Source organism: Scophthalmus maximus, chromosome 10 (genome assembly GCF_022379125.1).
Source record: "Scophthalmus maximus strain ysfricsl-2021 chromosome 10, ASM2237912v1, whole genome shotgun sequence".
Taxonomy (NCBI): Eukaryota; Metazoa; Chordata; class Actinopteri; order Pleuronectiformes; family Scophthalmidae; genus Scophthalmus; species Scophthalmus maximus.
Genome location: NC_061524.1, coordinates 11,629,591 through 11,646,122, shown reverse-complemented (window position 1 = coordinate 11,646,122; position 16,532 = coordinate 11,629,591). Strand labels below are relative to the sequence as shown.

The window sequence follows — 16,532 nt, the reverse complement described above, 5'->3', positions numbered from 1 at the left end:
TACCGAATAAGTGTTGTTCAAAGTAAGAAAGATAAATGAGAAAAAAGTCAGTTTAAATCCAAATAATTGGAAGAATTATTCATTTTTATGTTTTGATTAATAGTACAGATTTTTTTCTTACGTTTATCATTTGTTGAGTATGGATGTGCTGAGTTTGTCTGAAACACGGTTACCAGACATGGAAGGTAAAGCTCATCATTTTAGCTCTGTGCATGTACGTTTAATAAACACACTGTCGCTGAAGGAGAAATAACTGTCAATTCTTAAAAAGCAAATATGACAAGAGGAGACTATATGAACTACTTTTGTCTTCAATACACATGTATTGGTGAATCAGAAGGAAAGTGATGATCATACTGTGGTTTGTAACTGGAGCTGATTGATGTGACGATGACTAAATAAATAGATTGGCCCACAACTGTGAAATGTAAATATTGGCATAAATTTCTCTGTATCCTGTTCCTGGTGTAACTGCCAGGTTTCCTCTGGGCCACACAGACTAACACGGAAGGTCAGTCTTGTAAAACTAAAGTGGCACGTTCTTGACATAGGCCGGTCAAAGCGTCACTAGAAGACATCAGGTGTCTGCTGATGGGTCATACATTTTTAACCTACCATTGACATGATAATTAATATGATAAGATCCTTAAATGGTATTTTCCAAATCAGCTATTTACTTTTTTAGGGAATATATTCAACATGAACACACAGGCCCGAATTCCACTAGGTTAGGTAAGTTCTGTATTTCTTTTTTTCTTCTTTCTGGTTTAAAGTCGGTAAAGTTCCCATGGAAAAACGGTGATGTCATATAAATAACATACTTCTGTGCATCAATGGTCATCAAGCCAGACCCACATAGTCTTAATAAAGCAGGTTTGGTGAGGTTTTTTTTAAAATTTATTTAACTTTTTTCATACTCAGAACTCAGTAATGTCTTTTTTTACTTTCCGACTTGTATTCTCATGATTTTTTTAATGTTATAGAGAAATTCTTAAAATCTGGGGAAAGTATTCTGGGGCTTTAAAAGTTATCAATATTCTGTATCATGGATAAAATAATTGTGAACAGTATGAAAACCAAAGCTAATTCAACCAAAACTGTGAACAATAGGAACCAAAGCCCTGTTGCATGCAGGCCAACATTGGCTTTTACTTACATAAGGACGAGAGGGTGATGTCTGTCAGCTGTTTGGTAAAGACAACAGTACATGTATAATTAATCATTTGTAATGCAGTTTAAGTCCAATAATGTATTCTGTCAATACTGGCATTGCATTATAGCCATAGTGACGCATAATGTATTCGCTGACTTTATGCAGACATCCTCCAGGCTTTGTGTTGCAATGTCATTACTTGCCCAACTGTTGCTTCACTTCACGTATTTAATTATCCATATCTCAATTATCAGCTGCATGTACTGATCTCGTCCAATAACGTGGAGAGAAACGTCTCTACTGTTTTCTCTTTGTGGGACGTTTTATTTTATAATAGATTGTAACAGATCCTTGAATTTCATAGTAATTAATCACGGAACTTGTTTGTTTCCTTTGCTTTTGAAGTTGAAGACCACAATGGGGCAAAGAGAGTGGTGCAAGTTGCCTTTAGGTGTGTCCCTGTTTGTTTTTCAAATGTGGCCACAGTCAGCTCATGGACAATTTGCTTAGGGTTTCTTCACCTGTCCACCGGAGGCCCCTCCCTGTCTGTGATCCCACCCTGTCTTTCCATCACCTATTGTAGCTATAAAGGAGTCTGGGACAAAGACACGTCTGCTTTGTGTCCAGCTGGTGAAAGCTCAGCTCAATACCATCCAAGGTGAGGATGGCATCCACGGCAGACCGACTGGCCCGGCAGCAGGAGAGGGAACGAGGCATCGGCACCAAAAAGCATGCAGTGAAGTTCTCCCAGCAGGATTATGAATCTCTGCGGAAGCAGTGTCTGGCGAGTGGACGTCTGTTTGAGGACAACTGCTTTCCAGCTGAAAGGAAATCCCTGGGCTACAATGAACTGGGACCATACTCATCCAAGACAAGGAGTGTGGTCTGGAAGAGACCCACGGTAGGTAGGCACTGAAAAGAAACAGCAATGAAAGCAAAAAAGTAACTCAGTTTGGTCTGTAATATGCCATTGAGCTTGACAGGGACTTTCCATTGAGTAGTCAATGTGTTCTGCATTTGTTTAATCTTGTCAAAGCAAAAATTGTGAAAGGGAAGACACAACATTTATGAAGCTGTAACTGATGACTTTCAAACTGCATCTAGATCAGAACACGTGATAAATATTTAATTCATCACAGGAATCATCAAAGTGATCTATGAGTGGAAACAGAGGTCTGAGAGGACTTTTTCTGCTACTTACAGTACATGGTCTGTGTGTTGATAGTTGTCTGTGGAGGAAGCAAAACAGATTTGGATATCAGGGCTCAAACGCACATCTCGAATTTTGTCTTTTGAGGACAAAAGGAAATAAAGTATTGGGCCCCTACTTTCTTGTTCTTGTAGAAAATTGGCCCAAATGAGTTGGATCATAGTAAAATCTTTTCAAAGGAACAACCATTTGCAATGTAAATGTTATTCTAAGTAATTCTATGGTAAGTTATAGTGTTCAATATTTCCTCTGGATTCTATTAAAGGGAAAATTTATTAAAACAACTATCAAATGATGAATGTCTTGTCATTGTTTGGTGCTCTTTATAGGAGCTGTGTTCCTACCCAAAGTTCATCGATGATGGAGCCACGAGGACGGATATTTGCCAAGGAGCTCTGGGTCAGTGACGGGAAAGAAAATCAATGGATGATGGGGTTTTGGTTTTAGGAGGGAACCACAAACATCCACTGAATAGTCCTCCTCCAATTCGCCATTGAGCTCGTCAAGGGATGTTTGTTGGAACAGGCTTTTTGCACTGTGGTGAACACTTCATGTTGTCCAATCTCAGAGCATGTGTCTGCTCCCACTGTGCAGGTGACTGCTGGCTTCTGGCCGCATTAGCATCTCTGACCCTTGACCACCGGATCCTGGCCCGTGTGGTGCCTCCTGGACAGAGTTTCACTGAAGATTATGCCGGGATATTTCACTTCCAGGTCAGACAAAGTCTTTTCTCATCCGACCACTAATTCAGACTTTGATAACCCCTGACTTTGCAGTCTCTTCTTCTTTCTTTATTCTTCTTTCTTTTTTTTCTTTGCCATTTTAAACCATACAATGATGAGTTATTTTGGTGTCAGCTTGCCCATATGGTATAGGGGCAATCTCAATACATACTCAAGTAAAGATTTGGGGGCAAAGGCAATAATCCATCCAGTGCATCAGTCAAAACCTCAACTCAGAATCAGATTCAGAATCAGAAAAACGGTATATTTATCGACAGGGGAAATCATATTTTGTCCAGTAACTGTTGAACAACAATCGAAAAGTTACTTATTTTCTACTTGTCCTCCTACAAAGGCAATCACTACTTCACCGATGTTAAAAGCAACTATCTTGTGCTTGCAAATCTTCAACAGACCCTCTAGCACCACCACCAGGTAAAAGTTAAAGTCGTGTTTCATGACAAACCATTAATGGACAGATAACAATGAAATGGTAATATCATTTGTGATTGATCTGAATTTTAAAGCAGTTACCCCATATCAACTGTGGTGTGACGCACAAGGTACAGAACATATAATCCAAAAAATCATACAACAGGTTTTAATGCAGGACAGTTGGATTAACAAGGCAGTTTACAAAGTATTTGAGGTTAAGTTCACTGCTGGGAATGTTTTCTTCTCAGTTCTGGCAGTTTGGTGAGTGGGTGGACGTGGTGATCGATGACCGTTTGCCCACCAGAGATGGCAAGTTGCTGTTTGTCCACTCGGCGGAGGGCTCAGAGTTTTGGAGCGCGCTGCTGGAGAAGGCCTATGCTAAGTATGGATTATTTCTGTTACGTCTGAAATCAAAATGTTACATTTACATGTACAGTTGGTGAATGAATTCAACCCCCTCTGTGTCTGACAGGGTGAATGGCTGCTACGAGGCTCTGTCAGGTGGAAGCACTGTTGAAGGTTTTGAGGACTTCACAGGAGGAATCGCAGAAATATACACCTTGGACAAGCCTCCACCACAGCTCTTCCAAATCATACGCAGGGCCCTGAGCCTGGGCTCACTGATCGGCAGCGCTATTGATGTAAGTCTTGTTTTACTACTGATTTGCACGCCTATCTGCAAACAAACACGCCAACAATTGAATAGCGAGGATAGCATCAGATTGAAATGTTCACTATTGGTGCTTTCAGATAACAAGTGCCCGTGAGACAGAGGCGGTCACAGCTCTCAAACTTGTGAAAGGTCATGCCTACTCAGTGACTGGTGCAGAAGAGGTACAGTTTAAGTTGATGATTCTATTATTTTTTTTACTGCATGCACATTGCCTATAAAAACTCTGGCTCTCTCCTTCAGGTGCATTTTCGAGGCAGACTGGTTCAGCTGGTCCGCATCAGGAACCCGTGGGGTCAGGTGGAGTGGACAGGGCCTTGGAGTGATGGGTAAATAATTGTATTCTGTATCCGAAAACCATCTACCACCATTGTTTATTTTCAGGTTTTACCTAAAAGCATGATTGTTCATCATAATTAGATCCAGTGAATGGAACTACATCGCTAAAGATGAGAAATCCAACTTGAACCACGTGGCAGATGACGGAGAGTTCTGGTAAATCTGCTGTCTTTAATTTTCCATTTACATTAGAATAAATTGTTTTGTTGTTTTTTTTGCTGATGCTATAATATGAATTTATAACAATAATCTCCTCTGTCTCCAAAATGTGTTCCTCTTCTCAGGATGTCCTACTCAGATTTCATCAGGCACTTCTCCAAGCTGGAGATCTGTAATTTGACCCCGGACACACTCATGAGCGATAACGTGGGCCACTGGAACCACTACCAGTTTGAAGGGATGTGGAGGGTCGGCTCCACTGCCGGCGGCTGCCGCAATAACCCAGGTATGAGAAGTATCACATGCACAGTATGTCCGAGCGAGTAGTCCTGTAACACTACTTCATATAAGTTAATGTGACACTTTGTGAATGTGCTCCAGCCACGTTCTCGTCCAACCCTCAGTTTGTGGTGCGTCTGGACGATGTGGATGACGATCCTCTGGATGGCGAGGATGGATGCACCTTTCTGGTGGGGCTGATGCAAAGGAATGGACGACAGCAGAAGAGGCTTAACCGCAACTTTGAGACCATTGGCTTCGCCATTTATGAGGTGGCTCAGAATAATTTCATATTTCATATGAAAACAGTATTGGGAATTTTACTCTTTTAAGATGATTGACTGTTTGTTTCCTTTTCACAGGTCCCAGATGAGGTTGGTAGTTGTACTGGTACACGCCAGTAATGATCTTCTACTTAAAATTGTATCTTTTAAAAATGGAAAACAGACATGTCTGGGTTGCTGTGTGACATTAGAGTAATAAAACTCTTCTGCTGTAATTCTTTAGTACAAAGGCCGCAGCAATGTTCATCTAGGTCCGGATGTTCTGCTGCGACAAAGAGCGGTGGCCATGAGCAGCACCTTCATCAACACACGAGAAGTGTGTGACCGCTTCAGGCTTCCTCCTGGGGAATACGCCGTTGTTCCCTCAACCTTCAGCCCTCACAAGAACGGCAGCTTCGTTCTCAGGGTGTTCTCGGAGAAAGAGGCTGCGACCAGGTATGTCTGTAACACGGCATGACATGCAGACTGAAAGATGTCTTCAGGATAATGTGCAGAAGAGCTCAGAGCTTTAGCTTACACAGAACATCCAGTGGACATACAGTAGCTCAGTGTCGAGCTCCTTCTTTAATCATAGAATAAAAAGTTATACCAACTTGTCCTTCCCTTGCACACCAACTGAGTGCTCAATCTCTGCATTTCCATTTTCAGTCCACTAGAGGAGGACATTGATGCTAAGATAGAGGAGGTAAGAAAAAATACAGAATGACAAGCAGCTTTTGCAATGAGTCACCTTTCTTCCACTTTAGTACTAAGGTTGGAAAAGTATTGATTTTTAACTACACATTGCTCAGTACAATATTTAAATGCACAGTGACACAGACTTTCTGGTATCTTTCTCTCACAGGAGGAGATATCTGAGAGTGATGTGGATCCTCATTTCAAGCAACTCTTCAAGCAGATTGCTGGCAATGTAGGTAGAAGTACATGACAACAGATATGACATTTACAGGCATTTATGAAATGCTTAAACAGCTATGATCCTGACCTAAAAATTTAAATTCATCTCATGATACTCATTTGTTTTCCCAGGACATGGAGGTATCGACCTTTGAGCTGGTTACAATTTTGAACAATGTCGTCTCTCACCGTACGTACAGAAATTTAAGGATTATGTAGATGTTTTTATTTTCATTGACTTAAGACTTGGCACTAGCTTTGTTTTGTCACTTTCTTGCAGGGTCTGACATCAAGACAGATGGATTCAGCCTTGAGACGGGTCGGCTTATTGTCAGTCTGCTGGATGTATCCTCTTCGAAATATGAAAAAATCATCAACATACACTGAATTTGTTATGGTGCCGTATAGCATTGCAAATCTCCAATTGTCCTCCCTCTGTGACAATGTGATCCTGCTGCACTATAGCCTTGGTCTTAAGACATGTACATTTTGAATACATGAATAATACAAGGGTTCACATGGTGAGCTTTTATTTTTATAAACCTTAACATTCCCCAGAAAGATGAAAGTTCCATGTTGGGACTGATGGAATTCCACTTGCTTTGGTGCAAAATCCAGAAATATCTGGTAAGTTGTGATCAATGCGGTTTGAAATGGATCACGGTCATGTAGGAACATGATCTGTTCACACAACTCATGGATGCCTGGGTCACACAGGAGATCTTCAAGAATCATGACACGGACAACTCTGGCACCATGAGCTCCCACGAGATGAGAGGCGCCACCACTGAAGCAGGTTGCATTATTAGTTCATATAAATAAATATATGTATATTATTAATATATTATTTATGGAGGAGAAAGCTCATACACTAACATCCAACAAATGACTGTAAATGCACTGACACAGTTAAAAGGACAAATTAGTCAGAGCCATCGTCTTTCAAAGCATTTGACCTCAAAAAACACTTGCATTACTTGACATTCAGGACTCTTCTGATGAAAGGATACAAAATTGCTGTGTGGAAATATTGCCTCCAGACTCTGGCTATGTTTGATCAGACTATGAAATTCTAGATAGATAGGTGGGACACATCACATGTTTTCTGCACAGTACACAGCTGGGGGGGGGGGAAGCACCATTAGTCACTGACATAGCTGATGGGGTGTTTGTAGGTGTAACGTGTGGAAGCAGAAATTGTCAGACCAGATAAGCCAGTTGGACTCCCTCCCATGGCAATGGCTGTTTGTCATGTATACTTTGGCAAAGGAACAAAATGAGAATAGGCGAGGCTGTGTAACATAACGCTTCCATTGTTATCATATTATTTTATTCATTTTTTAACCTGCACTTCCCCAGGATCAGAAATAATCCACAGCTATGAAGCTGACACTACAAACTAACAGGAATTGACGATAAACAAATGTTCCACAGGTTTCCATGTCAACAGTGCGGTGCTGCAGGCCATAGTCAGTCGTTATGCTGACGCTCAGTACGCCATAGACTTTGACAGTTTCGTGGGCTGTCTCATTAAACTGGAAATGCTCTTCAGTGAGTGTCAGCAAACACAACTTTAACACTTCAATATCATATGTTGAGCTGTGACATGTTCACATCACCGGTATGTTTTTATTTTTCCCCTGTGTCTCAACCAGAAATGTTCAAGTCGCTGGAAAGAGACGACTCAGCGAAGATTGAGCTGGACATGCAACAGGTGCATGAGAGAATAGATAACAAGTGTCTCCCACCGTATAGTCCCTGTTGTATAAATGTCTTTGTCCTTTCACAGTGGCTGTGCCTGGCGATCTACTAGCTCATGAGAGGACCCCGACATCAGCAGGAAGACAAAGTCCACACAGTTAACAAAAGATTACATTTGATTACATATTATTATTGTTGAAGTAACCCCAATGAGAAGTCACTTCATGTCCACTCTATTTGTTAGAAATGCTTAAAATGGTGAACATTTATTGGTAAATTTGAATGCTATTTTCTGATCAATTTTGGAGAAGTTTAATCACACGTTTTCTTTCCAATTTTTTAAAATACTGTAACTTTCCATTTTTTTCTTTTCCATTTGTGTTTTTTCTCCTTTAGCTGTTGTTTGAACCTGCGTGAAATCATAGAAAATAAAAAACAAAGAAACCATGGCCTCTTGACTATTCCTGTTTATCAAATCTTGCACCGATCACACATATTATCATAAATCATAACCAAATATGAGATATTTGTTAAGTCTGTGGCTCAGTGTTTTCACCGCTTTTAATTGCTTCCAAGAGATGATTCGTGCAGTAACCAGAACTGTGGTGTTCAGAAGGGGGGGGGGGATGAGACAGAGGTACTGTTCAGACAAAATCCCGCTTATCGAATTCAATGTGGAACAGCGCAGCTTTCAGATACAAGAACGTGGCCAGCAGCTCAGCCAATCACATGGCGACAGTCTCATCCAGACGCACAGAGGCGCTGCGCGGTGTGAGGGTGCGGAGCGGACCTGTGTGAGGACAAGTCCGACCGGGACACAGTCGCAGACAGACAGGCGGGTGGTCTCGACAGGCACCTCGGAGAACATGTCGGGCATCGCGAGCAAGCTGCAGCACATGCGAGAGCGCACACGCGGCGTCGGCTCCAACGACCGCGCGGTGAAACACCTGAACCAGGACTACGAGTCTCTGAGGGCCGGCTGCCTGCAGGGAGGGCGCCTGTTCGAGGACGACTGCTTCGAGGCGCTGCCCTCGTCCCTGGGCTTCAACGAGCTGGGACCAAGTTCCCACAAAGTGCGGGGCATCACCTGGAGGAGACCCCAGGTGGGTGCAGAGGCTGGAGGAGACGGGACCTGCTGGCACCGGCCGCCGGTTATTAACACAGGCAGACACATGCTCCCTATGGGTTCGTGTGCAGTCAGCCCTGCATCTGTGCGATTCTGCAAGTTGTTGCATTTTTCTGTTTTGTTTGTTTGTTTGAAAGATGGATGCCCCGTAGCATCACCGTGAACAGCATCTGTTGAGGTGTGTAGAATTAGGTGTTGTAGACTCAAAAAGCCTCGCACTGGTTTCACAGTCACCTCATTGCTGCTGTTCAGTGATGTTCAGTGGGAGATTTGTTCTTTTGTAAAAGTCGTAAACTGCCATTCTGTTTGGTTTTGTTTGTTTGTAACATAATTGAGGGTGTGTCGCCACCACCCAAAAGAGATGCACAATCGAGGTATGCAGCGAAATATAATGGGAGTAGATTATGAATTATAACCAAATGTCAATTTTTAAAAATTGTTTGATTAATTCATTCCTCCCTCTTTCCCCTCAGGACATATGTTCCAATCCAAAATTCATAGTTGAAAATGCCACCAGGACCGACATTTGTCAAGGAGCACTTGGTGAGACACACACAAATGCACATTGACGGCACCATTCTGTAGTTCCAGTATTTCCAGACTCTTGTTTCCATCCTCAACAGCTTTCAATGACTTTGCCCGCACATCTTAGACATCACAGTTGACAGATGTGATTAAAGGGACAGCTACGTCATCGTGCTTATCTGGATGCTTTTGCTTATATTTCTGTAACTTTACATTTGAAATGACATCTGAATGTCTCAACTCTCAGTAACATTCCTGTGCACTGACATCAGTTGTCACTATGTGCAAAAGCCTCTCATTTCAACTTCTTGAGTCTGCTCCGTCTACACCCAGTCTGGCCGAGCGGATGCATGTGTGGGTGAGACTGAGTTGTAGCTGCTGAGTGATGTGGAGAATGTGAGAGAGCCATAACTTTGCACCTCTGAGGTGTGTGTGCAAACAAACTGCATACATACTATGTTTTGTGTACAATGTGTCATAATCACAACGTGATAACAACACATTAGTTAACAAGTGTGTCGCACGATGCATATTCTAACGCCATTAACTTGTGTTCAGGTGACTGCTGGCTCCTCGCAGCCATCGCCTCCTTGACCCTCAACAAGCAGGTCCTGTCTCGGGTCGTCCCCCACGACCAAAGCTTTGACGAGAACTACGCCGGCATCTTTCACTTTGAGGTACAGTATCTGGGACACACACCTCAGCTGGATTCTTTTTAGAGCTAGACTTGATGCGCCTTCTCCGTGGTTCTCAGTTCTGGCAGTTTGGAGAGTGGGTGGATGTGGTGGTTGACGACCGCTTGCCCACCAAAGATGGCGAGCTGCTGTTCGTTCACTCAGAGGAGGGCTCTGAGTTTTGGAGTGCACTGCTGGAGAAGGCCTATGCCAAGTACGGAGACATAGAACATCTGGATTCATTTCTATCTGTTGCAATCGTCTCTTTTTTTCTGGTCTAGTCCTTCATGAATCCTTTTTCGCCTTCAGGCTGAACGGATGCTACGAGGCTCTCTCTGGAGGCAGCACCACTGAGGGCTTCGAGGACTTCACTGGAGGCATTGCAGAGAGTCACGACCTGAACAAGGCCGATCCCCGTCTCTTCAAAATCATGAAGAAGGCCCTGGAAAGAGGCTCTCTCCTGGGATGCTCCATTGATGTTTGTTGGAGCTTCTTCATGGATTATTGGTATCCTTATCCTCTTGGAATATGGAAGATTTTACCTCACAAGCTCTTCCTCTCCGTCCCAGATCACAAATTCCGGTGACTCAGAAGCTGTCACATATCGCAAGCTGGTGAAGGGCCATGCCTATTCAGTGACAGGAGCAGACCAGGTGAGCAAATTTGTATTAGTACTGTAAATACAGTACATACCACAAAAGTCATCCAGGTACAAGTGAAGCTGGTGAGACATATTTAAAAGGAAAAGAGGATGACAATGCCCCCATCCATGGGGCACCAGGGGTCATTGGATGGTCTTATGGGTATTAAAATGATGTGAACTGTATGCTGTGGCCTTCAGTCACCAGATCTCAACCAAACTAAACACCTATGGGAGATTTGACTGACATGATATACAACGCTCTCCACCCACCAAAAAAAAAAGAGGGAATATCTATTGGAGGAATGGTGTTCATCCCTCCAATAGATCAGAGACTTGTGGTGTACTGAAAGCTGTTGTGGCCGCTCATGGTGGTCTAACACCTTATTACTTTGTTATCTTTAATGTGTCATGTTGTATGATTAACTTGCTAGTTCTAGCCCTTTTCTATTATTTATATTGATGTTTTTTTCTGATTGAGGGTAATTGAAACCTAATCCTGAATCAGGTGGAGTACAGAGGAGACGTGGTGCAGCTGGTCAGGATTAGAAACCCATGGGGTAAGGTGGAGTGGAATGGAGCCTGGAGTGACAGGTGAGTGTTGTGCACTGGGGAGGACATGTAATAAGAAAAACACTCACATTGGCTCAAGGTAATTAGCTCTACTATATATGTGCAATATATGGTTCATGGTTCCTAGATAATAATAACTTTAAGCCCCTGTCTACGTATTTGTTGATTTGAATGAAATATCGAAATGACTACTAAGTTCCATTAAGTTGGAACAGTCATGCCTGTCCCCTCACTGCATTATCTGTAATCCTTTCATTTTCTATCTTTGCAATGTCAGTGTTGGTGTGCAATCCTGTGACACTGTATTATTTTACATTTACATATTTTAGCTAAGTTTATCTTATCTTAACTCAGTTAAGCATAGCTTATCTTAGCATATCTGATTTTGATTTAATCTTATCAATTTAAAATTTAGATTCAATTGTACTGCTTCCTGTTTCGTATAAATGGGCCGAATCAGTTCCTTGCCATTTTGCCTCTGGCTTTGTTAACACACACTGTGGAGGACCCAGCCTAATTGACTCATACCCTTTGTTTGGATGAGGGTATTAAGTGTGTACTCCTCGGTCATGAATGTAACCCACAGAGACACATACGCCCAGTAAACCGGCTGGTAAATCCTGTCTTTAAAAAAAAAAGGTTGTTACACAGACTTATTTGTTTGTTCGAGTTATGGGTGGAGTAGTGTGTTGTGTTCACTGTAGCTCGTTGCCATCTGTACATGCCCATACTGCCAGCTAACAACTGCCTGTTTGTTTTCACAAAACATTACTCATATCACAGTTCAGTTAGGAGCAGACGTGTAGCTTATCGTTTCCGTGTTTCCTTATTTGTAGTTCTACAGAATGGAGATATGTGAGCGGTGACGATCGGGAGAGGCTGACCAACCGTTCTGAGGACGGGGAGTTCTGGTAAATCTTGTCGAAACCACTTCTTCAACAGTCTCCATACACCAAACCTTGCTTCACAATGCCGTTTAATCTAATCTGCAGACCGAGGCGATCCTCTATGTTTCCATTTTTTAAATTACAGTAGGCAAACTCATTAATGTGACCGACACAAGCCTTTTTGTTAATTCTCGTTTTACATTAAGGACAGTCGACGTCAAATGTCAGATTGTCCTGAAAACAAACAAAAATCCAGGATTCCTACTGTAGCTCTGCCACAAATAACACAACAGAGAACTCAAAGGAACGGATGTGCTCAGCCTTTTCCATTTTCCTCATGCCGCTTTTTCCACAGGATGTCATTTTTTGACTTCCTGCGCCAATATTCTCGCCTTGAGATCTGCAACCTCACCCCTGATGCCCTCACAGGCGACGAGTACAAGAAGTGGGCAGAGTCAGAGTTTGAAGACACTTGGAGGAGGGGCGTGTCAGCTGGTGGCTGCAGAAACTATCCAAGTACAACCAGTTTTTAACACTCGCCCCTCCCGATTGGAATCCATCACTGGTTTGCGTGTCATAAACCAACATACAGACCCTACTAACCCTTGCTTTCCTTCCTAGATTCCTTCTGGATGAATCCTCAGTTCATCATTAAGCTGGATGAGGTGGATGATGACCCTGATGATGGTGAGGAGGGCTGCACCGTCATCGTGGGCTTGATGCAGAAGAACAAGCGTCGTAAGAGGAAACTAGGGGAAGACATGGAGACCGTTGGGTTTGCCATCTACGAGGTGAGGAGTTGCCTATAATGTGACAATGTCAGTGACAGTACTTGTGTCAGTAGACACTGCATTAGCAACATTTTCAACTATTCTAACATTGTTTTTAATTCTATCTTTTTCTAGCTGCCTGAGGAGGTATGTGTGCAAAGATGAAGACACTTAATGCACTCATCAATGCCCTCATTTTTCATGAAGAATGAGTATGCAAAGCAACTGTCAAATTCAAACTGCCATGCGGATATCTACACAATATAAATGACCAAGTGGTCAGATTGGTGCAATGTGGTGATTTCATGTGACCAAACTACATGTGTGTCTTTTTTACCCCAGTACTCTGGCCAAAGGCAAGTGCACTTGAAGAAAAACTTCTTCCTGAACAACTGCTCTGCCGCACGCTCAGAGACCTTCATCAACCTGCGGGAAGTGAGCAGCCACTTCTGTCTTCCCCCGGGAGAGTACCTCATCATCCCCTCCACCTTTGAGCCCAACAAGAATGGAGACTTTTATGTGCGGGTGTTCTCTGAGAAACAGGCGGATTTCCAGTATGCTCATTTCACTTAGAAATACAATTTCATAATGACAAAGAGTATCATATTAATTCACGGTGATGATACAATGATGTGACTTCTCGCTTTCAGAGAGATTGATGATCCTGTGGACTGCCATGTTGAGCAGGTAGATCATAACCCTTGATATATGCTTTTGAGGATTACTATTGATATATGTATTTTATTTTAAAAAAATGACTTCATCATCTACAGATTGATATTGATGAAGATGACATCTCTGACAGATTCAAGAGACTGTTCGGACAGCTTGCCGGACATGTAAGTAAGCTTAAGATTTGATGCATCATCTCAGCGCCTTCAATGTTCAATGTCGTTTACTGTGTCTTTGTCGTGTGCGTCTAAGGATGTGGAGATTTCTGCATTTGAACTGCAGAGAATCCTCAACAAAGTGGTGACGAAGAGTAAGAGGAATTATTTCTTTCTCCTCTTTCAGCCATTGATGTGACTCTGGCAGCAATGTACCCCTGTGTTTTCTTCATTCTCAGGAGATGACATCAAAACCAACGGGTTCAGCCTGGCGACTTGCCGCAACATGGTCAATCTGCTGGATGTATCCTATCTCAGAATTGTCTTCTATGTGTAAGAACTAAATTTGGCTGGAGTATACCGACTGCCCCACCTGCAGAGGCATGTAAGAGAGAGGGCCAGAACCTGCCACACATTACAAATGTTCCTTAACATTATCCTCAAAGAAAGATGGAAGCGGTAAGCTGGGATTGGTAGAATTTAAGATCCTGTGGACAAAGATTGAGAAGTTCCTGGTGTGTTCATTATTTGTTTGTATTGACGTTAACCGTGTGTAGCATACACACATACTGTCCATACATGCACAACAGTAGAATGGTGATGGTACATATTAATGTGTTGGGCTCTCCATCAGGATCTGTACAAAGAGAGAGACACAGACCAAAGTGGCTGCATGAGTTCGTCTGAGATGCGGATGACTGTTGAGGCTGCTGGTGAGAAATTCTGTGTATTCTGAACACTACGCTTGTCCCCGTATCACTGAAGAGAGTAAAGGATACTGGTGGGCCTTGCATGACATAGTCAGGTGTGTGAATTTATTTTTCTTTCCATGTTACCCCACAGGTTTTACTCTAAACAACTCTCTGCATCAGATAATTGTGGCCCGCTACAGTGAACTAGACCTCACCATTGACTTTGACAATTTTGTGTGCTGCCTGATTCGCTTGGAGTCACTCTTCAGTGAGTTTTTGTCCTTGTCAGCATTATTTATTTTTAAATATCCTACTGCTCATGCAAACATCATGTTTGAGTTCTGATGTTGACTTTCATTTTTACACCAGACACCTTCAAGGCCCTGGACAAGGATGGGTCCGGTGAGATACAGTTGAATTTTTTGGAGGTAAGAGCCTATCTGTGATGATACGGTTTTTCATATTTCATATGTATTTTGAACCACAGAGTGATTTGTGCATGTGTTCTCGTCCACAGTGGCTGAATCTGTCGATGGTGTAGTGGAGCTCTGACTGTTTACAACCGAGGAGTCACTATTTATCTGAATAAATTCTGAATATTTTTATGGTGAATGTCAGTTTATTTTTCTGTTGTGATTAAATTGATTCAAATTTTGAGAGAAAACAATTACTGATGCTCTGATTATCAATAAACAAAATAATGGCACGGTCAAATAATTGTGTTTATTCAGTCAATTAAAAAATATATATATTTGCAGAGTTTATATGTCCTGATCGTTCATGAAGTAACTTAAATGGCTTAGTTAGACGTTGTTTGAAATACAGCTATTCAATTACTTGAAGATTAAAGTTAAAAATTAAATGTTAAAGTTTGATACCACTCATATCTTTATTGTACCTGTCCAGCACACTTTGTATAAAATTGTAAAATCTTTACAATAACCAGTGTGTCAACATTATGAGCTGTTGTAGTGTCTATGTTAACCCTCAACAAAAAGGTAAAACATTTCCCAGACTTCTTTTCATGCATGCAATAATTTTTTTTGACTGATGAAATCTATTAGGACTTTGGAAGTTCTATTATTTATATCGCACATCTGCGTGGCATCACTGCCCTTCCTCTGGTAGATGCTTTTTTTGTAAAGAAGCCTTATACACACACTCATATATATGTAATCGAAACTATGAGAAACTTTAGCAAAGTTCAGGACTGCTTCATATGTGACAACTGCAGTGACTCCACCAATGGAAGGCCTACAAGGGGTTTCATACACACATCGACATGACTGAGACTAGTCTTCATTCAATGTATCCACTTTACATACGCTTAAATACATGGCACTATGCTAGTTGGACGTTTATAGGTATTTCACTTACAGGTATGTTAACGATATGAATGTTTTGTATATGGGCTATCCTTTAACACATGCAGTATGTGGAATATTTTTCCAAAAATAAATCTGCCATGAATTCCAGAGGGACATGGGAACCATTTCATTTCATTCAGTTTCCTCTGTGCATTGTGAATCAGTTCAATTTGCCATGTTTTCTTATTCATCGTCTCTCTTAGAGAATTTGGGCTGACACATTTTCGTCTTCTTCTTAATGTAATTAGTGATATTAATGTGATTTAGCATTTCAGTGACTTCCCAGCAGATGTCAGAGTTCTCATGGATTCAGGTTTGCTGCTTTGTCGTCAGTGACTGGGTTGTGGCTGGACTTGCTCTGTGCCTGCTGCAGCATGTAGAGCTATGCAGCAGCCATTTCCTGCTCTGCTTGGCTCAGGGCTGTATTTCCCCTGTTATTACTCTGAAAAAGTTTCTTCTGGCTCTCATTAGCTCTGGTAGAAAGGACTTATACTTCACTTATTATATTAAACCTAAAACACAGCCTTCAAATTATCAATTTTATTATCGTACTTTTGCTGTACTAACTGTCAACTGTTTGACAAATGTAATGCTATTTTAGA

At 41.9% G+C, this 16,532-nt stretch overlaps 2 protein-coding genes across 2 annotated transcripts; both read left to right on the top strand.

The window, feature by feature from the left end:
• Positions 1-489: 489 nt before the first annotated feature.
• LOC118283773 (calpain-2 catalytic subunit) lies at positions 490-8,298 on the top strand. Its single transcript, XM_035606118.2, has 22 exons — positions 490-732; positions 1,737-2,054; positions 2,693-2,762; positions 2,958-3,076; positions 3,769-3,902; positions 3,993-4,161; positions 4,271-4,354; positions 4,434-4,519; positions 4,611-4,685; positions 4,814-4,974; positions 5,070-5,239; positions 5,330-5,341; positions 5,475-5,686; positions 5,900-5,936; positions 6,096-6,161; positions 6,281-6,338; positions 6,429-6,493; positions 6,707-6,775; positions 6,866-6,944; positions 7,583-7,699; positions 7,804-7,862; positions 7,938-8,298. Exons 2-22 carry the CDS (start codon positions 1,818-1,820, stop codon positions 7,959-7,961), a joined length of 2,103 nt encoding a protein of 700 aa, XP_035462011.2. The 5' UTR covers positions 490-732; positions 1,737-1,817; the 3' UTR covers positions 7,962-8,298.
• A 268-nt stretch (positions 8,299-8,566) lies between these two features.
• LOC118283772 (calpain-2 catalytic subunit) lies at positions 8,567-16,065 on the top strand. Its single transcript, XM_035606117.2, has 21 exons — positions 8,567-8,952; positions 9,449-9,518; positions 10,059-10,177; positions 10,255-10,388; positions 10,484-10,652; positions 10,744-10,827; positions 11,323-11,408; positions 12,224-12,298; positions 12,630-12,790; positions 12,896-13,065; positions 13,180-13,191; positions 13,387-13,598; positions 13,695-13,731; positions 13,818-13,883; positions 13,969-14,026; positions 14,111-14,175; positions 14,318-14,386; positions 14,506-14,584; positions 14,715-14,831; positions 14,933-14,991; positions 15,081-16,065. Exons 1-21 carry the CDS (start codon positions 8,716-8,718, stop codon positions 15,102-15,104), a joined length of 2,103 nt encoding a protein of 700 aa, XP_035462010.2. The 5' UTR covers positions 8,567-8,715; the 3' UTR covers positions 15,105-16,065.
• The last annotated feature ends 467 nt before the right edge of the window (positions 16,066-16,532 follow it).

Bases quoted from the DNA above. Each gene is read 5' to 3' on its own strand.
- LOC118283772 (XM_035606117.2), top strand. From the start codon at position 8,716: ATGTCGGGCATCGCGAGCAAGCTGCAGCACATGCGAGAGCGCACACGC. The intron at 10,653-10,743 runs GTTTGTTGGAGC...TCTCCGTCCCAG, and splicing joins TCCTGGGATGCTCCATTGAT to ATCACAAATTCCGGTGACTC. The intron at 10,828-11,322 runs GTGAGCAAATTT...ATCCTGAATCAG, and splicing joins CAGTGACAGGAGCAGACCAG to GTGGAGTACAGAGGAGACGT.
- LOC118283773 (XM_035606118.2), top strand. From the start codon at position 1,818: ATGGCATCCACGGCAGACCGACTGGCCCGGCAGCAGGAGAGGGAACGA. The intron at 4,520-4,610 runs GTAAATAATTGT...CATCATAATTAG, and splicing joins ACAGGGCCTTGGAGTGATGG to ATCCAGTGAATGGAACTACA. The intron at 6,162-6,280 runs GTAGGTAGAAGT...TTGTTTTCCCAG, and splicing joins TCAAGCAGATTGCTGGCAAT to GACATGGAGGTATCGACCTT.